This window comes from Panthera tigris, chromosome D4 (genome assembly GCF_018350195.1).
Source record: "Panthera tigris isolate Pti1 chromosome D4, P.tigris_Pti1_mat1.1, whole genome shotgun sequence".
Classification (NCBI taxonomy): domain Eukaryota; kingdom Metazoa; phylum Chordata; class Mammalia; order Carnivora; family Felidae; genus Panthera; species Panthera tigris.
Genome location: NC_056672.1, coordinates 42,991,750 through 43,013,060, shown reverse-complemented (window position 1 = coordinate 43,013,060; position 21,311 = coordinate 42,991,750). Strand labels below are relative to the sequence as shown.

Below are 21,311 nucleotides of genomic sequence, written 5' to 3'. Positions count from 1 at the left end.
CAATACACATACTTGAAAGAAAAATTAGATTTTATTTTATTCATAAACAACCAGGTTTACTTACTAATGGTAAGTGTGCACTCGTTAAATATTGGAAAATTTCTTAAAGTATGAAATCTGATTGGACAATGCCACCCTCATCTCCTGTCCCACATTGATTTTCTCTCGGTACTTGCTTTTTTATCAAAGCTTCAGGAGGACTGGGTTTGGGGCTTAGTCTCCAACTTTGCAAAGACAAGATGTCATAGAAAGGAAGACAGCATGATCTACTAGTTTGCATAGGGCCCAGCAGGTATCAAGTATTGCTAGGGTGCCCTTGAATGTTTGAAAAATCCCATGGCAGCCCTGTCAGTTTGCCGTGTTCCCTGGCACACGGTTTCAGAAGCATGTTGTTGGACACTTCATGCTAGGCACTGGGTGCACACTGTTGAGAAAATCAGACATGGCCCTTCTGTGACCTCTTAGCACAGAAATCTCTGCCCACTCATCTCTGGGAGGGTTCTAGAAGAGATATGGAAATGTGGCCTCCTGACTTTAGTCTTAGGGACTTTTGTTTTTTAAACAACAGTCAAGTGTGAGAAAAATAAGATAAAAACAGAGAGGGAGGCAAACCATAAGAGACTCTTAAATACAGAGAACAAATAGGATTTCTGGAGGGGAGGTGGGTGGGGGATAGACAATCTACATGGGTGATGGGCATTAAGGAGGGCACTTGTTGGGATGAGCACTGGGTGTTCTATCTAAATGATGAATCACTAAATTTTATTCCTGAAACCAATACTACACCATATGTTAAGTAACTTGAATTTAAAAAAAAAGAAAAAGAAAGAAAAGAACTTAAGGGCACCACCAGCTACCACAGGCACCTTGGCCTATTATATTGCTAATTGTAGTCACTGTCTCCTAAATTTCAACTCTTGTTAAGATTAAGGATGGTGACAAAGAAACAGTTTATAAGTAACACGGTATTAGTCTAACTTTGAAAGTCCATTTAAAATGCCTAGTTAAGATCAAGGGGCTCAGATGTGAGGGCTAATTTGAGTCAGCAAATTAGGGCCCCCCCCTGGGAAGATGTGAAACCTAAATGACCCACTTGGGTTCACACCTATTGTTTTCCCCAATAGTATCCTTCGTCTTTTATTCCAGAGAGAGAGAGAGGGCCTTGCCCCCGTGGACTGTGAAATGGGAAAGGTTGGATGCACTACATCCTTAGAAATGAAAATAGTTTGCTTGAACCAGCTACAAATAGTAACAGAAGGTCGTGTGACTAAAAGAACTAGGCGAACATCATGGGTACTTTCTTTATTGATACACCCTGTCTACAGAGTGATTAACAAGAACATCTGAAAAGTATGTGAACTGATTTTTCAGACAATGCAGAAAGCTAAGAAAACTGAGGAGACATTTTCTCCTCCTCAGCCTTGGAGAATAAGAACCCAGAGAACTATGTAGCACCTACAAAAAATAGAAAAAGAGGGTGAATCTTTGGAGAAGTGGTTCAGAAGAGCCCCAGGAAGCTGCCAGGTATTAAGGGTTGACCTGGAGGCTTACCGAACAAGGGACAGGTATTCCAAATTCCAAACAGGTATTTAAAAGGGGAATATTTAACTGAATTGCCCTGAACTTCTTAGTTTGAGGAATTGGGATGGGATTATGAAAAGATTCTTATGAGACTTTTTGTTTGTTTTTTTGGCAATGTTGCTTCTGTCATGGCCAAAAGTCAGAAAAAAAAAAAAGCTTCAAAGGTTTGAAGAGTTTAGATTCTCATATAGAAATTCAATGTCAGTTTGATTCTACAAGCTATAAAGAGTTGGCTTTGGTAACGCTATGGGTTTTAAATAATATTAGGTCAGAGTCTTAGCCTACATCTGTCCATGAAAGTGCTCATAATGATAGCAGGGAGATTGTGGGCTGTTTCTGAAGAGCTTGAAGGACAGGGTAGGCAGACATCTGCTCATGATGCTTTAGGCATTCATCTACTTAGGAGAGTTTGGATCCTTTCCACGATTTTAAAAGCCATAAAGCAACAGAATGGACATTATGGAGATTCTTAAATAACATTATGGTATTTAAAAAATAGCCCTGATGTATAAGATATCACGATAATAAAAGGGATAAAGAAAATCAATGAGCTAAAGCATATTTCCATTAAACATTTTTTATACCATTTATAAAACAAACTCTGTCAATACCATTTTTAAAAATTGAACAACTGTAGCTATTTGATTCTTTTAACCAATTAGCAGTTGAACTATGTGGCACCTAGTGTCCTCAGTGGAAAGAGAAATGAAGTAGGCAAAATTTTCCCCTTAACAATTACTCTTACTCCCAATTATCACGCCTTCTAGTTCCCTGCACTCTCCCTGGTCGGGTGTTAAAAATACATATACTTTTCATTCATCTTGGTCTCTCGCAACCCATCTCATCAGTACTCTGGCCATGAGTCACCTCCAATGTGAGTTTTCTCTGTTCCTGCCCCAATGCATCGCCATACCACTGGACTAAGTCCTAAATCCTTCTGACCTTGTTCTCTGTCACATCAAGCTTTTTGGCCTCAGCTGAGCCCCTTCCTTGCCCCCGAACAATTCCTTATTTTGCTTTGCTGGCTTCCACTTGATTTACCTAGGGGCTGTTGTAGGCCTTCATGCTCACTTCTTCAAGTTCAACTCACCTTTTTCACTGTCAGCAGGTGTCGGAGAAAACTCTAAGGGAAGTTTGAGCCTGTGCATCTGGAGCAGTATCACCTTTTCTCTTCTTCAACATCTTTCTATACCCTCAAACTTCCTCTCTCAATTTGCTTCTATATTCTCAGAGTGAAGCATATGTCCTTGCCTTCACCAAGATTCCTCTTCTTGTCACCCACTGTCTCCTTTGGGACCTGGGGCATCAAGTATCCCCTTACCTTCTCATACAATCAATCTCTCCTTTTATTATTTACTTATTTTTTTAATGACTATTTATTTTTGAGAGAGAGAGAGAAAGAGCATGAGTGGGAAGGAGACACAGAACCTGAAGCAGGCTCCAGGCTCTGAGCTGTTAGCACAGAGCCCAACGTGGGACTCGAACCCACAAACCACGAGATCATGACCTGAGCTGAAGTCAGATGCTTAACCACTGAGCCACCCAGGCGCCCCTCAATCTCTCCTTTTAGATCAACTTATCTCTCAAGGTTTACTCACTGAAAACAAACCAACTACCCACCTACCTTTATGTGACTCCATAAATGATGAGATACCTCTGTGAACACTTAATAAGAATAGCTTATACCCATCAACTCCATTTTCTCATTGATACTCTTTTTTTTACCCCCTGTGATTTTGATTTTGTTTGTTCCTAGTACACTATAGAAACTGTTCCTCAGCAGGGTTTTTTAAGTCTTCAACCTGTTGGCAACATTTATCCTACTGAACACCTTCAGGAATTTTTATTTCTTCTGCTACTTCTCTCACTGTGCCTGTTGTGGTTTACCTGGCACTCTAGTTCTCTTTCTATCTGAATATAGACATTCGCCAAAGTTCAGGCTTCTCTCCTCTTATGATTCTACCTAAGGAACTGCTTCCAAATCTTCAAATTTTATGCATCTTATTTCTGTTTCTATGGCTTGTGCTTTGATCTCTTTCCTGAGATCAAATCCTCATTGCACAGTTGAATATACCACCTACAAGTTCAGCCTGCATGTCAAACTCAATAGTGTCCCTAAATCAAATTTGTCATTTCCCTCTCCCAAGCCTTCTCCCAACATTCCTAATTTTGATAATGGTATCCACCATTTTTTCAGAAGCCTGGGTATCCATTACATATTAAGCAAATTTCCATCATGTGCTTCATATGTGTGAGTCAATAGTTCCAGGCACTAGGGATAAAGGAGGGAACAAGATGAATGAGGCTCCTATCCTCATGGAGTCCACATTCTAGAGTGGGAAAACAGAAAAAAAAAAAAACAAGTAATCAAAGAAGATAAATTTTGGTAGAGATTAGTGCTACAAAGAAAGTCAAAGTGCTATAAAGGAAGCAAGATTGACTGCTGTGAGAGATGGGATTGGGCAGTGGGACAAGCATATCAGATAAGTTGGTCAAGGAAAATACTCTGAGGAGGTGGCATTTGAGCTGAGATTAGAATAAGGAAAGCCAGTCATGTAGCTAGTAAGGAAAGAGCTACTCTAACAGAGGATAGGCCAGTTTAAGAACTCTAAATATACACACACCTCTGTGTTTCCTTTATTCTCACTCCAACTTATCATTCTAATTTAAATTGCTTGTTAGGTCTTACAAAGTGACCTTAATTTTGATCTCTCTTGCATCTATTTATTTTTGGCTTAAGCTCTGATTGCTTCTTGTTCCCCATCCATTTCCTGTTCCAGAGCATCTCTCATATCACTACAGAATTAATCTCTCTGAAGTGAAAGAAACTACAATATCATACTCTTGCTCCAAAGCCTCTAGTGATCCCCTGTTATTCACTGAACTAATATAAGCTTGGAACCCTAACATTTAAATTTGTTCAAGGTGTAACCTCAAAATATCTTTTTTTAAAAAAATTTTTAATGTTTATTTATTTTTGATAGAGAGAGACAGAGAATGAGTGGGGGAGGGGAAGAGAGAGAGGGGGAGACACAGAATCCGAAGCAGGCTCTGGGCTCTGAGCTGTCAGCACAGAGCCTGATGCAGGACTCGAACTCACAGACCACGAGATCATGACCTGAGCTGAAGGTGGACGCTCAACCGACTGAGCCACCCAGGCGTCCCTCAAAATACCTTTCAATTCTTTTCTTCAATAATGCTAGCCACGAATTATAATACGAATCCTATCCAAATTCGTATGTAGAACATACCTTAAACATTTCTGCATCCAAAGTTGCCCATTGTGTCCCCTCTGCTTGGACTATCACCTCCTCACACTCATGTGGACCAGTCACAGCCCTTCTAGTTCTCTAAGCCCTATCTCAAATCACTTTTTCCTTGAAGACCCTTCAAATGTCTCTCCATTTTTAACCCACAAAGAACTTTATCCCTTTCTTGCAGCATTTGTCATGCTTTGTGCTAGAGTGTGGTTATGTGCACAACTATCTTCTCTCTCTGCATCTTGTCCTTTATCACAGATGTTTTAAGACAGTGACCACATGTTATTTTTCCTTGTACTAGTGTAGTACTTCATAGAAGGATGGCATTGAGCAGTTTTGTTGTATGAATGAATGAATGAATGAATGACTCTGTCAAATCTGCGTTTAACTAATACTTATTTCATGAGGACCCCAGTGGTTTCCCTTTTATCATTTCTCTTATTGGTTCTCGAGACACTTAGATGTGAAACGTCAGAAAGCAGAAAAGAAATACAGAATCCCTGTTTTGAAACAGCCTAGTTAGTTACAATCTGGCCAGACGATTCAAAGTTTATATCGAGGAGAATTAAAAGTATGTATTTTAAAAGGCTGCATCATCAGTATAGTGTGAGAAAAATAACTCTTTGAAATACTAATTGATTGGTTGTTCATAATACATAAAACTGGTTGGCATTATTCAGTTCTTAAAATGATACATGATCATAACTGCAGAAACAGAACCTCAGTACTTACCACATTACTGCATGTTCTATATCGGATATTTCTTCCCTCACAGCTCCTAGGTCACACACACACACAGAAAAAAAAAAAAAGAAAAGAAAAGAAAAAAAAAGAAGAAAAAAGAGAAAAAAAAGAAAAAAGAAAAAAACTCATTACTACCTGTGACAGGCTCAAAATTGAAACTATTTTGTCACAAGAACAATTTTCTCTTAATACTAATGTACGAGTCTCTTTCTTTTCTTCTGAATAACAATGTTCTTATAGAAATTACTATCAATACTAAACAAAGCAGTTCTCAAGAAGTTGTATATATAAACAGATTTCTCCATGAGAGCTGACACTAAGCATTCATTTTCCTTCAAAAATTTTTCAAGATAAGTACTTATACTTTGTGCTTATTAACCAAATAAATATTAATACAAGATTTTCTGAAAAATGAATCCTGTCTTCTTAATTATTTCTGGTATTAGACTGAAGAGATATTTCACTGAAAAAACTTAGATCTGGGACATGGTAAAAATGAGAAAATATTCAACATGTCTTAAAATTACACATCTAAGGACATTAAAACGTATAGTTCTTAAAGAATTATTTTTACTTCTAAAATACACGCTCATTGGAGAGGTTTTGGAAAAGAAAGTTTACAAAAACGAAATCCCCCATAGTTGCCTTATCTAAAGATAATCACTGTTATTTTGACTTACTGATTTCTTCTCAGTGTGGAAGAAATTACGTCACCTATACCATTTTGTGGTTTGGGTTTTCTTTTCCCACTTTAGCTTTTTGGGAAGCATTTTCCCACACTATGAAATAATTTAAAGATACAGTTTTGAGAGCTACATAATATTCCGTTAAATGAGATAAAGTAATTTGTATAACCATTCTTTCATGACTTGCCATTTAAGTAATTTCCAATGAGGGGGTTGATAAATGATGGTGTGATAAACTATGTCTATATAAAAGTTTTATCCAAGTTTCTGACCGTGGCTGTAGGACAGATAAATTTCTAGAAGGGGAATTACTGGAGTAAAGGGAATGAACTTTTATAAGACTTTTGATAAATATTGCTAAATTGCATTCCATAAAAGTTGTACCATTCCTTACTCCCATTAGCAATACATGGGAGTTTCCATTTTACTGAATTTCTGTGACAAAAACAATTTTTAATTAAATATTCAATGGTGACACTTAAAACAGGGACAAGCGGTACTCTGCCCTTTGCAACATAAGTCATACTTTTTACAAAACGAGTAAAAATACAATACAAAATGCTAAGAGAATTATTATACTAATAACTAATAGTTTGAAATTCCAGGCACATTTCTAAGTTTGGTATATGTATTAATTTAATCTTTTCAGGAACCCTGGGAGGCAGGGTACAATTATACTCTTTTTAAAGATGAAAAATGGAAGCTCAGGGACGTTGAGTAACTTGCCAAAACCACACAAGTGTTAAGTCGTAGAGCTGAGATTTGAAACCAGACCATGCAGTCTCAGAGCTTACACTCCTCACCATGATGATTTTCTACCTCCTCATTTACTTGTTTATTCAGGAAACAACCACTGAGCTCCTGTTATGTGCTGCACAATGTGTTTACTTCTGGGAATACAAAAAAGAATGGCTATAACTTTGTCTTTGGTATTAATAAAACCACTCATGTAGTTACAATTCAGTGTAGGAAAAGCTAGATAGTATTTGTGTTAGGTCTTGAAGATGTCATCAAAAAGAAAATAGCATCTGAAAATACAATTGCACTAAGCCTGTCTTAAAGAATTAGAAAGGTCCCAGGCCTGAAGACTTGACTGTGACCAGATTGAGAATATTAACACACATTAACAATAGAACGTGGGAAAGGAAAGGAAGGGTTGGCCAGGCATTATAATCCTAGAAAAGAAGAGAATCACGGAGATATATGGTTGTCAGTGCCCAGCCAAGCAGTGTCCCAGGCAAAAGACCAATGAGTTTCATGTCCTCCAGGTCCCATTGGCAAGGCTGTTGCAATCACAATACTGATGCATCATGATAACTTAGCTGATGCCAATGAATGTTCTGTTCATCCCAGGGCTACCCCTCCTTAGGATGCCATGTTGACCAAGCAACTTGCCAAGAGTGATCTGGTTTCTTAGGACTGCTGAGAGGCAGAGTGTGCTTGTCATGCTGACGTGGGTGTTTTGGTCCATGTGATAGTTCTATTTTTCATTGTAAGTTAATAAATAAACTAGCATTCTAGTTTGAAATATTAATCTCATGGGCCAAGTCATTGTCCACCTCCAAGAGAAGGATCTGTTCTTGCTATGATTACTGAAAAATACCATATTTCTGAGTCTAAAAAGATAATAAGTAGGTTCCAGTTGATGGTACATTTACAAGGTAATGAATTCTACAACCCAGAAGCCTTTGGTGGCATGCCATTTAGACCTTGGTCTCGGTTGAATGTGGTAAGTTTTTCAGTTGTGAAATTCTAAGTACATATGTGACATGGTGTAATGGTTCAGAGTACCCACTTTGAAACCAGAATCCTCATTCTGGAATCTTGACTCTCTTCTGCAGTTTAAATATCTCAGTTTTATCATCTGTAAAAGGGGATAATATTACTCATTTCCTGGAATTATCATGGGGATTAACTGACTTAATATTTGTGGAGCACTTCTAACAGTGCCTGGCACATTATATAAACATTTGGTAAATTAATTGTGTAACAGAAATAAAAACATAATAGATCTTGAAAGAGGGTTAAGGATATATATATATAAAGGGAAACACAGGAAAGGCACAGAGGTATAAAAAGATATGGTTTTGTTTTGCTGGAGCTTGGGATTTATGTGGGGAATCACAGATGAGACAAATACCTTCTAATTTTGAACTTGGCAATAGACAAAGAGGAGCCACTGAATGTTTTAAAAACAAGAAGATACAATGATGACTTCTCGCTTTAAAAAAGTGAACTCTGGTGTTAATCATTAAGACCTTAAAGTTCTATGTTTTTCACCTCTTTTTATTTTCTTTTCCCAACCTTATCTCCCTGAAGGAATAATGAAAACAATACTAAATTAGGAGTTTGAGGATGTAGGTCGTAAACTTGTTTTTCTCCTTGCATAAGCCTGTTGCCTTCTCAGGGTCTTACCCTTCTCATCTGTCAAATGTATATTGGAATGGTTGGGCACAAAGTTGTGATCACTAACTGAGATAATTTACAAAAGCTCTATTCAAATGCCAAAGGATTATTATAGAGATATCATTTTCTAAAAACCAAACCAAACCAAAACAAAACAAAGGCAGAAAAATACCTGCTTCAATAACGTAAATGAGCCTTTCCCCATATATTTTTAATTATGAACACACATTTTAAAAGCATCCTTGAAAGATAGATGTGAGCACATAATATCAAACATTGATTTAAATCCTTATTTAGCAAAAAAAAAAAAAACAACACAGAAACATTTGCTGCAATTTCCAAGGAATATCCTATAATTGTCAAACACCTTGTATTGATTTACACATAATTTGTTTCCCTGGATTAAGCCTTCCCTTTACTAAACAGTATTACTTATTTACTGAAAGCTTATTTCATTTAATCAACTGAAATATGACATTAAAGTGGTAATGCTGGATTTTGGAAATGTCCTCATTATTGAAAGTCATTATCAGATTGTGGGTAACAAATGTAATTCTAGCCTCCATGATATACTGAGTGTCTTCTATAGGTATTTGGTCCAGGGTTACATATTCTGTGTACATTATCAATAAGCTTCCAACAACTTTGAAAGGTTTTATTACTCCCATTTAATAGATGAGAAGATTGAGGCTAATAGAGATTAGGAGGCTTAATGAAATATCCACAGGAAAGAAAGAGCCAGGGATTGGAACTCAGATTTGTCTAAGACAATTAAAAAAAAAAAAAGGAACAAGATATGCTTAAGATGTGTAAAATATTAATACTAGATTAAATGTGAGAAACCAAGCATAGTGTTGGTCTGGGGATTAAATGCACCTTATTGTTACCATATCAATTTATGAGCTACTCTTCAGTTCTGGTAAATTCACTTCTAGTAAGTAAAGGATACCTAGACACACATCGTATATCGGGAACATCTCCAAGAAAACCACACTCCTCTATAAAATGTAACATGAAAGAACTTCAATGCAGAGAAACTTATGCTTTTTAAAAGTTCAAACTTATTATACCTGCATATAAATTTTATTTAAGTTAATGAAGTGACTATTCCACCATAAGGATTTAATTTGTGCCAAGTATGAATTTCTTCATCCGAAGCATTTATCTGGGCACAAAAGCCTCATCTGAGCATCATGCAGTAAAGAATATTTTCTTCCTTTCTTAACAGTTCATTGGTATAAAACAGCCAAATGGTTTCTTTCACATTTAAACAAAATAAAATTCACCCCTGGGAATGAAAACAAACAGAAATTTCAATCCAAAATGGGTTCCAAAGCAAGTTATAGGCCACTGATAACAGAGATTTTTAAGTAAATGCATTTTCTCATTGCAAACAATAGAATGTTTTCAGGACTGTGTTTAGTGAGCTAAGGACGGTCCCAATTAAGGACTCAGAACTGGTTCAAATATGAAGGAACAAAATATAAATATTCAAATATATTCCAAACTGAATTTGTACACACAATTCCTTATTTATTCATTTAAGCACTTCACTCCTAGCTAGTCATTTATTAATTTTGACTTAATTCCTTCTGTAAAAAATGGTAATCACCTCAATCACAAGCTAGTATTTGTGAATTATTCAGATTTTAACTCACTTATAATGAGATTAGTGTAAGCTTAAGGCACACTTTTTTGGTTTCTCATTAACACATAACAAGCCATCCAAACTCTTCCAGTTCTTAAAACCCTGATAATATCTTAGTTTCAATTGCCATAATTTAACAACCATAGAAGAAATGAATTACCATGGAAAATTAAAAGTTCTCTTTCCAGGCGTTAGCAATTTGTTGGTTCCCCACTTCCCCACCCTCCCACTTACATAATTTAAGTCCTTAAAAGAGGGAGGCATATTCAACTTATCTCTCATTAAGAATTAAAAAATTGGGCAAAACATCAATTTTTACCTCAAGGTTCTCCTCATTTTCCTCCCTAGGCAAACAGATTCTTCTGGAGACATAACGAGACTCATTCTTGGTGTCAGTGAACAAGTTTTAGGAAAATGTGGTAACTGTGTATTTAAGACTCCATAGTTCTTAAGGACAACCACTCAGGAAGCTTTGCCTTTGATTTTGAAAAAGCAGAGTGATGTTCAGTAAAAACAGGTTACTGTATTTCTTGGAATACCTCTTGTCTTTCAAATACGGACTCATGGGCAAAGAATTTTAAAATATGAGCATTCATCTCATGTCTCTCTCTTTTTTTTAATTATTCAAAAGGAAACCATGAGCTCTTCACAAGAGAACAGGTATAAACCATATCAACAATTCAAGCTGAAAGAAAGACTCTGGGTCCTTTAGATTTTGGATCCTAAAGTGAGTATAGATTAGACAAGACAAGCAGATTTACAGCTGAAAACACAACGTCATGTACTATTGGTGCACGGTTTTCCTCTCTTGCTTCAATTTGAGCATTTCAGTATTCACTGGAGCTATCTTGTGGAAGGATGTCCCCAAGAAGCCAGTGAAAGCACTTCTATATTTCAGGGACTTTTTACAAAGACCTCAAGAGGAATAACAAATTCTGAGAACACTTAAGAGGACCAAGTATAAATGCACTGTTGGGCTGCTTTTCATTTTCCACAGACACATTAGTGTAAGAGGTTCTTTCAGGAAATAACACTTGATACCAATCAACTTGCCATTAAAAAGGAAGTTACGTGAACCTCTGGACCCTGCTGTCCTCAGATGCTCACTGTCCTCATCCATGGGTCAAAATGGATGCTAAAAACCTACGATCTAGAACTGGAGTCTGTGCATCATCGGTGGTTGGTGGGGATCTTGCCTGGCATGGGGGAGAAAATTAGAGGACTGGCCACCATAGTGGGCTTCCTAAGTTCCACGTTGTTCTTCCTTTAGCTCTGTTACACTCTTTTGCTTAAAAAAGCAATTCTAGGGGTGCCTGGGTGGCTCAGTCGGTTAAGCGTCTGACTTTGGCTCAGGTCATGATCTCACGGTCCATGGGTTCGAGCCTTGCGTCGGGTTCTGTGCTGACAGCTCAGAACCTGGAGCCTGTTTCAGATTCTGTGTCTCCCTCTTTCTCTGACCCTCCCCTGTTCATGCTCTCTCTCTCTCTGTCTCAAAAATAAATAAGCAGTAAAAAAAAAAGCAATTCTATAATTCTATGCATTTTATTCCATGTTTATATAATTATTATTTAATTCTTATTTAGAGTGTTTTTCATGACAATAAAAATGAGCCTTGTTGATGTGGAAACTTTATTTGTAGGTGCTTGGTCCCAGCAAGAGGAGTCAGTTCAGCACCTTCTTCAAAAAATATCTACAGGGGTGCCTGGTGGCTCAGTCGGTTAAGTGTCGGACTCTTGATTTCAGCTCAGGTCATGATCTCACGGTTTGTGATTTTGAGACCCCTCATTGGGCTTTGCATTGACAGCATGGAGCTTGTTTGGGATTCTCTCTTTCCCTCTCTCTCTGCCCCCTCTCCCATCTCTCTCTCTCTCTCTCTCTCTCAAAATAAATAAATAAACTTTAAAAAATATCTACATAAAAACAAAGTAGAATGGTAGTTATCAGAGACTTGGAGGTGGAGGAATTGGGGAGATGTTATTTAAGTGTACAAACTTGTAATTAGTCGATAAATAAGTCCTGGAAATCTAATACACAGTATAGCAATTATAGACAAAAACACTGTATCGTAAACTTCAAAGTTTCTAAGAGAGATTTTAATTGTTCCCACCACAGAAAAGAAATGATAACTAGGGCACATGTTAGAGGTGTAAACTAACAGAAAGTGGTATCATATTGCAATGTATAGATGCATCAAATCAATCAATTTGTTTTATTCCTTAAAATTTTTATGATATATCTGATAAAGAGTTAATATCAAAAATATATGATGAATTTATACAACTAAACACCAAAAGCAAGAAAGCAAGAAAGCAAAAAAAAAAAAAAAAAAAAAAAAAAACAAAGAAAGAAAGAAAGAAAGAAAACCCCCCAAAAATCTGAGTAAAACATGGGCAGAGGACCTGAATAGACATTTTCCAAAGAAGACATATAAATGGCCAACAGAAGAGATACATGAAAAGATTTTCTCTTTTTTTTTTTAAATTTTTTAACGTTTTATTTATTTTTGAGACAGAGAGAGACAGAGCATGAATGGGGGAGGGGCAGAGAGAGAGGGAGACACAGAATCGGAAGTAGGCTCCAGGCTCTGAGCCATCAGCCCAGAGCCCGACGCGGGGCTCGAACTCATGGACCGCGAGATCGTGACCTGAGCTGAAGTCGGCCGCTTAACCGACTGAGCCACCCAGGCGCCCCACATGAAAAGATTTTCAGGGAAATGCAAATCAAAACCACGGTGAGATATCACCTCACAACCATCATAATAACTAAAATAAAAAAGACAAAAAATAACAAGTATTGGTGAGAATGTGGAGAAAAAAGGACGCTTGTACACTGTTAGTGGGAAATGTAAATTGGTACAGCCACTGTAAAAAACAGTAGGAAGTTTCCTCAAAATACTAAAAAATAGAACTACTAAATGATCCAGTAATTCCACTACTAGGTATTTACCCAAAGAAAATGAAAACACTATATCAAAAAGACACGTCTCCCTATGTTTATTGCAGCATTATTGATAATAACCAAGATACAGAAGCAGCCTAAGTGTCCAATGATAGGTGAATGGATAAAGAAGATGTGATACACACACACACACACACACACACACACACACACACGATAGAATATTACACAGTCATAACAAAGGATGAGATCTTGCCATCTGGAACGTGGATGGACCTAGAAGGTATTATGTTATGAAAAATAAGTCAGACTGAGAAGGGCAAATACCATATGATTTCACTTATATGTGGAATCTAAAAAGCTAAACAATGGAATGAACAAACAAAAAGTAGAATCAGACCTATAAATATAGAGAATGAGCTAATGATTAACAAAGGGAAGGGGTGGGGAAAATGAGGAAAAAACAACAAATCAATATATTGTATACCTTTAATTTGTATGATGTTCTATGTCGATATATCTCAATAAAAACATATCTACAGATAACCATGTTTATATTGTATATTCATTATATACTATATTTTGGAATAATTGAAGATGTTCTAGTATGCATACCTAGTGAATGCTTTATTAACATTGTTAGGTTTGAAGTATTTTAAACAAACATTTTCTGAGTATATGTTTTCTCTGGATAAAGATTCTGAATCCCAGCTTCAAACAGTCTTGAGCTCCCAGACAACCACCTATCTTGCTTATAAGGTTCTCCACAACAAGTGATGTTTAATCTGGTGATACCTGCCAATGAAAAATCCATCTTAAACATTAAGAGTGTCTTTGACCTTCTTTGTGGCAAATTTCAGTGTTTTCCCTCCAAAATTCTAGGAATAAGTCATCTGCAACAAACACAACCACCCATGGAAAAGTACCCTTGAAACAAGGCGGGGACAGGTCTTTGGTGCTCTGGGACTTTCAAATGCATACATAAAAAAATACCTCTGCCTTTAATCATTTAGTTGAAAGGTCCCTGAATCTCATGTAGAATGGCCTTTTCGTTTTGCACTGCCTCTTCTGCACATGATGCATCATGTGGCTCCAACAGATTAGTGCTAAGAGAGAGATTTATTTTTTTTTCTGAGTAGATAGATATACAAGCCAAACTATTATGACAACTTGATAAATGTAGCTTTTGAAAATGCTTTCTGTCGTAATAATACAACAAACAATAAGGAGGCATGCTGCCAAGCATCATCCATCAGTAGGTGAGCTGGCTGGGAACAGACAAAGCCCTGGTGTCACACTAGTTCTTCTCAATCTGCCAGAGGCTCTAATGCGGCCAAAGGAGCCAAAAGAACAGTTGGCCTAAAACCTGAATTTTCAAAGCAATTTTAAACAGACTAGGGGGTAGCGGAGGCCCAAATTTTAAAACAGTGCCATAAATCGACGCCTTGGCTTAAAAGTGTTTCTTTGGCATAGGTAACATATTTTTGTAACCTTAGTTTTATAATTCAACACTTCTTCTCTATACTAATCTCTCATTATAAAAACATTCTGAATGCTGTGCCAGCTTGGAGACCCTGGTTTATGTATACAGAGAGGGTTACTAAAACTTCATGTAGAGAACAAATTCACTGTGAATGGAAATGATGTAGGTTTGGGGAAAACATTCTGAGAAGACATGCCCTCTGGTTGTTTGATCTTCTCTCTACCATAGGGAACTAAGGAAGTCTTCTCTGTTACAGATTCTCTAGCAGCGGCTAAGCAGCTACAGAGCTGTTAATTAAAATGTAGACCCACATGAGGATATTATAGACTGAATTTGGGAGTTTGTCTTGTGAGTGTCAAATCGGTTTATTTGCTATTATGAGTGTTTGGTATGTTCTAAATTACAACCAGAAAAATCACTGCCAATTTTTTTCCCCAAACAAGTATGATTTTACATATCTCTGTCTGTTCTTCAAAGACTGACATGTTACAACAAAGCATTGAGTTCTCACAAATATGGGCTGAGGTTATGAAAATGAGGAGTATGCCCATGCAATCAACAAAGAAAAAAGCAAGAACAATGACAATATAAACCATAATGATCATGCCCAACTTCTAATGAAGCCAGAAACTGCTCCAAGCATACTGTTCAGAAAATCTAATGAGGAAAATGTACAATAAGCAGTCTCACAGTGAAAATGAGCCCCCGTGCAGGATTTCTGGTTAGCAAGTTTTTGTATAATGCTTTCAGATTTATAGTCACTTAACACATTTATTGAGCATCCAGTCTGAACCAGTACTATGCAAGGAACTGTGAAAGATAGAAAAATGATGGCCTTTTTTGATCCTTTCAAAGTTATAATTTAGTTGGAAAACAATCTACATCCATCCACGTAAAACACACAACAGTATAATGCATAGTCAACTACTAATGGGCATGGTCTGGATACTAAATACAAAAGAAATTGGACAAAGGGACAAGCTGGTGAGAAGAAAGTACTTAAGAAGGCAATATCTTAGGTAGAATGTCCCATATGGGCCATAAGTATCCCAAGAATGTGATGGGAGAAAGGGTTACTCAAGAAACAGTCCTACAGTAGGTTCCTGGCCCTAATATTCTATTCAGCAAATTCATCCAACACTGAACTGAACACCTACTATGTGCGTGGCAGTAAAATATAAAACAAGAAAGATAAAACCTGTGCTCCTAGATGATAGTATTGGGGATACAGTGCCATACAAGAAACCATAACACATGCCAGTCTGTGTAAAGGTAATTCAAAGTGGTGTGAAGAGAAATGACTTATAAGTATATCAAAATGAGGCTGAAGACCACTGCTGAGTGTGTGATGAATTTTACTAGCTGGGCATGGGTGTGGAGGAACATTGAAGGTAAGAAGCTCATTAGAACAAGAGGCAGAGAGACAACAATGTGGTCAGTATTTTAAAGGATCAGGACAGTCCTGTAGCTGGCCAGGACTGTTTTCACTTTTAAAAAACCTATTTTTGATTTCTTTTATTTGCTTTTCTCCCCTGCAGTCTATGTTTTGATCTCTGAGCCCCAGTGCCTAGTGAAGTGCCTCGTTTATGGTTAGTACTCCATAAGCATTTCTTGAGAAGAGAAAAGAAGGAAGGAAGGAGGGAGGGAAGACAGGAGCGAAGGAAGGGTGGGTGGGTCAAAGTTAAAGAGAAGGCGTAGAACAGAAGGAAATGCTATCAGAATAATTTCAGGCCATGAAGAACTTTTGGTCTAATATTTGCTCTAAGTTGTGAACCCTGAAACCTGATTAAAATCTTTCTATAATAAAGTGAAGGTGAAAAGCATAAAAGGAAATGAAATAGCTACCAGAGGAAAGAAACTGCATTTTTTTACAGACATGTTTATTTCCACATATTTATTCTAAGTTGTATTTGTCACTGCGATGCATTTGCTCCCTCTGAAATATGCTGGGGTGTGGGGCAGGGGGATTGCTGCCCTTGGCTTGAGATCCGCTAGCAGGAAGGACATGCACTTTATTATACATACACACATGCCATAAGGTTTGCAAATGATCTTACATTTGCTCAGTAGCCAAAAGAGGCAAAGAATGAGAATAAAAACAAATGTGTTTTAGCAACATCAAGTCCAACTTTTCCATCTTCCCCATGAGGAAAATGTATATTATGAAACTCTAGGACTCTCACAACCTCACCCGATACAACCCTGGAGCTGGGAATTTATGAATTATTTTGGCTAGAGACAAAAGTTCTTCAATCCGCCCATATCACCCAGATGTCCGTTGTAAGATGGGGGCCTGGAGAATAACAACATTTTTCTTTAAAACCATTCATATTAAGAGCAGCTTTTGTTCCTCTTCCTATCTGGCAGCAAAATGGGTTTTGACTGCACATGTGGTGGAGAAAAGCTCTCTGTCTAGGGGTCACACATTCAATTTTAGAGTTGAAGGGCACCTTAGACATTCACTGAATATAAATATTTATTGAACACCTATTCTGTTCCAGGAACTGTCCACTTGACATCATAGATGCGACAAATTGAATCCCAGAAAAACTAAAAACCCAGTGCAGTGTCACCTGGCTAGAAAATAATGGGACCAAGATTCAAAATTAGTAGTTTGATAAAAAAATAAATAAATAAAAGGGATAGTCCACAAAATAGGTTAAAGACTCTCTCAGAGACAGTGAAATGCACTGTTATGAGAGCCAGGCTCCCAAACATGTGACTCTCTCACTAGGAAAAGATCCCAATCTTGACCTGTGAGTCCTACCCCAAAACCCAGAGGTAGGGATTGGTTATGCAGCTATTTAAGGTTGACATATGTAGTTATGGGTTTCAGTTGATGGTCACACATGACTATGATGTTACTTAACATTCTATACTTATTCTTTCTGTCTCCACGTAAAGCATCCTTCCCCCAATGTATGTAATTCTGGTATCCCTTGTCTTTAGCTGTTAATATCTGGTGTCCCTTTAATTTCTCTTAATCTCTTTCTCTTCTCCTTTATCATTCCCTCCTTCCTCCTTCCTTCCCACCACCTCCCTCTCCCCCAGTGGTTGAAACTAAGCAAAAACAGTTAGGGTTAGATAAACTCCTCTTTTCTGTTGCACAAATTGGACCCAAACAGAGAAATAAAAGACCTCAAGTACTATTAGGAAGCCTTTCTTTCCGCATAATGATAAATGCGGAATTGAAGGTAGAAAGTTAAACTCCGCTCAAGGGATAAGAAATTTAAGAAAATATAAGAAAAATTAAAGACCTCAAGTACTATTAGGAAGCCTTTCTTTCCGCATAATGATAAATGTGGAATTGAAGGTAGAAAGATAAACTCCACTCAACGGATAAGAAATTTAATGAATTTGAAGGCAGGTGGATCCCAGAGAATTTGCATAAAATATCCCAGGCTCGGGGCATTAACTTAGTCATTCACTAACAACCTGGAGGCATTTTAAAGGGTCATACTTGTAAGCTTAATAATGGAATGGAAGAAAACTTCAGAAATCACTTAGTCCATTTGTCAATCTGGGCAAGGCTGACCTTAGCTATACTGACAACTGTATAACCACTCAGAAAAGTTATTCCTTTAGCTCACAATAGTACGGGGACAATCACCACTTTTACATCCTGACATGCTGGTGCCCAGGGCTTTCCTCCAATGCTGTAGATTGGGTCATTTCACAGAAACCTGAGTGAGGAATTTAAACATAAACGAATCTTTTTACCAGAAAATTCCTTCTTTTATTCATTACCCTAACTTCCAAAAAATCCCAGGGAACTGAATCATTCCACTATCATCTCCTTTAATAGAGCAGCAGGGTATTTTAAATTTATTTTTAAATTTACATCCAAGTTAGTTAGGATATAGTGCAATAATGATTTCAGGAGTAGATTCCAGTGACACATTCCCTATGTATAACACCCAGTGCTCATCCCAAAAAGGGTCTTCCTTAATGCTTCTTACCCATTTAGCCCATCCCCCCTCCCACAACCCCTCCAGTAACCTTCAGTTTGTTCTCTATATTTAAGAGGCTCTTATGTTTTGTCCCCTCCCTGTTTTTATATTATTTTTGCTTCCCTTATGTTCATCTATTTTGTATCTTCCCTTTATCATATGGGTGAAGTCACATATTTGTCTTTCTCTGACTAACTTCGCTGAGCATAATACCCTCTAGTTCCCTCCATGTACTTGCAAATGGCAAGATTTCATTCTTTTTGATTGCCTAGTAATATTCCATTGTACCACATCTTCTTTATCCATTCATTCGTCAATGGACATTTGGGCTCCTCCCATACTTTGGCTATTGTCAACAGTGAATACAACAGCAGTTTTAACACTGGTTATACATTAAAATCATTTGGTGAGCTTTTGAAAGATGTATTGATATCAGAGTTCCAGCTCTAGAGATTTGTATTTAATTGGCTTTCAGTGTGTATATATATATATATATATATATATATATATATATATATATATACAGGTGATTCTAAAGTACAGCTAAGATTAAGAACCATTGCTACATATATATTACCTATTTACATAACTGGGAGGAAATTCTCTTCTTAAAATATTATATAACTACAATTAGTAGAAATTCAGTATAATCAGCAAAAACTTAATAATTTGTTAAATCCCCCAAAGCAGATGCTTGACTCCTGGGTCTTTTATCCTTAGTTATACCTAGCAACTTGCCTGATACATGATAGATATTCAGTGTATATTTATTTAATGAATGAATGAAAATTGAGGAGATTCACCCTTAGAAGGTTATATGTTTCTTAGAATTTACTCATTTCTTCTAGGTTACCCAATTTATTGGTATAATTGTTCATAATAGTTCCTTATGGTCCTTTTGATTTCTGAGGCATTTATTATAATGTCTTCTTGTTTATTTCTGGTTTTATTTTCATCTTTTCTCTTTTTTTCTTAGTCTAGCCAAGCATTTGTTGATCTTATCTTTTCAAAAAAAAAAAAACAAAAAAGCAACTCTTAGTTTAGTTGAATTTTTTCTATTGTTTTCCTAACCTCTATTTGATCCATTTTTTTTCTAATCTTTATTATCTTCTTTTTTTCAGGATAACTGCGGGCTTGTTTTGTTCTTTTTCTAGTTCAGACCAGTAACAAATAAGAAAATTGAATCAATAATCAAATACCTCCCAAGAAAGAAAAGCCAGGACCTAACGGTTTCACTGGTGAATTTTACTAAACATTTAAAAAATAGTAATACCAATCCTTCTTAAAGTCTTCCAAAAAGTAGGAGAGAGAACACTTCCAAATGAATCTTATAAGGCCAATATTGCTCTGAAACCACAGCCAGACAAACAAATAAACTGTAAGAAAAGAAAACTATAGGCCAATATCCCTAATGAACATGGTTGCAAAAATCATCAATACAATTCTACCCAACTGGATTCAATAGCACATTAAAAGCACTGTACCTATGACCAAGTAGGACTTATCTGTGAGGTGTAAGGGTGGTACAGCATATGCAAATCAATCAAAGTCATATATCACATTGACAGAATGAAAGATAAAGACCACATGATAAGCTCAACAGATGCAGGAAAAGGAGTGTAAAAAAAATTCAATATCTGTTCATGATTTAAAAAACACCATTAAAAATAGGTATAAAAAGAACTTACCTCAATGCAATGAAGGTCATATTTGAATAACCACAGCTAACATCATAATCAATGGGGAAAAACTGAAAACTTTTCCTTTAAGATCCAATGTAAGCAAGAATACTCGTTCTCATTACTTCTATTTAACACAGTACCAAAAGTTCTAGTCAAAGCAATTAGACAAGAAATAAAAGGCATCCAAATTAAATTGGAAAAGAATAAAATCATCTTTGCAGATGACATGATCATATATGTAGAAAAATTTAAAGATTCAACAACAACAAACTGTTAGAACTAATAAATGAATTCAGCAAAGTTTCAGGATACAAAATCAACATATAAAAATTGGTGGCTTTTCTACACATTAACAACAAACCATCTGAAAATGAAATTAAGTAAATCCCACTTACAACTGCATCAAAAATAATAAAATGCTTAGGAATAAACTTAACCAATTAGGTGAAAGACTTATACCCTGAAAACTATAAAACAATGATGAAGGAAATTAAAGAAGACATAGATAAATGGAAAGATAACCCTTGCTCACAGATTGGAAGAATTAATATTGTTAAAATGTCCATAGTACCCAAACTGGTCTACAGATTCAACACACTCCATATCAAAATCCCAATGGCATCCTTTACATAAATAGAGAAACAATCCTAAAATTTATGTGGAACTTCAAAAGATCCCAAATAGCCAATGAAATCCTGAGGCAGAAGAACAAAGCTAGAGGCATCACACTTCCTGATTTCAAACTATACTGCAAAGTTATAGTAATCAAACCATTATAGTACTGCATAAAAACAGACATTTAGACCAGGAGAACAAAACAAGGAGCTCAGAAATATACCCACACATATATAGGCAACCAATCTTTGACAAGAGTGCCACAATGGTGAACTCACAATGATAGTGAAAAGATACTCTCTTCAATAAATGGCATTAGGAAAACTGGTTATCTACATGCACAAGAATAAAATTGGAC

General features: G+C 36.6%; 1 protein-coding gene across 1 annotated transcript in view; it reads right to left on the bottom strand.

The window, feature by feature from the left end:
* Positions 1-21,311, bottom strand: part of ADAMTSL1 (ADAMTS like 1) — a 376,924-nt gene that overhangs the window by 316,791 nt on the left and 38,822 nt on the right. Inside the window, exon 3 of the mRNA XM_007098528.3 lies at positions 5,574-5,619. Within this exon, the coding sequence (XP_007098590.2) occupies positions 5,574-5,619 (46 nt within the window). The remainder of the gene's footprint in view (positions 1-5,573; positions 5,620-21,311) is intronic.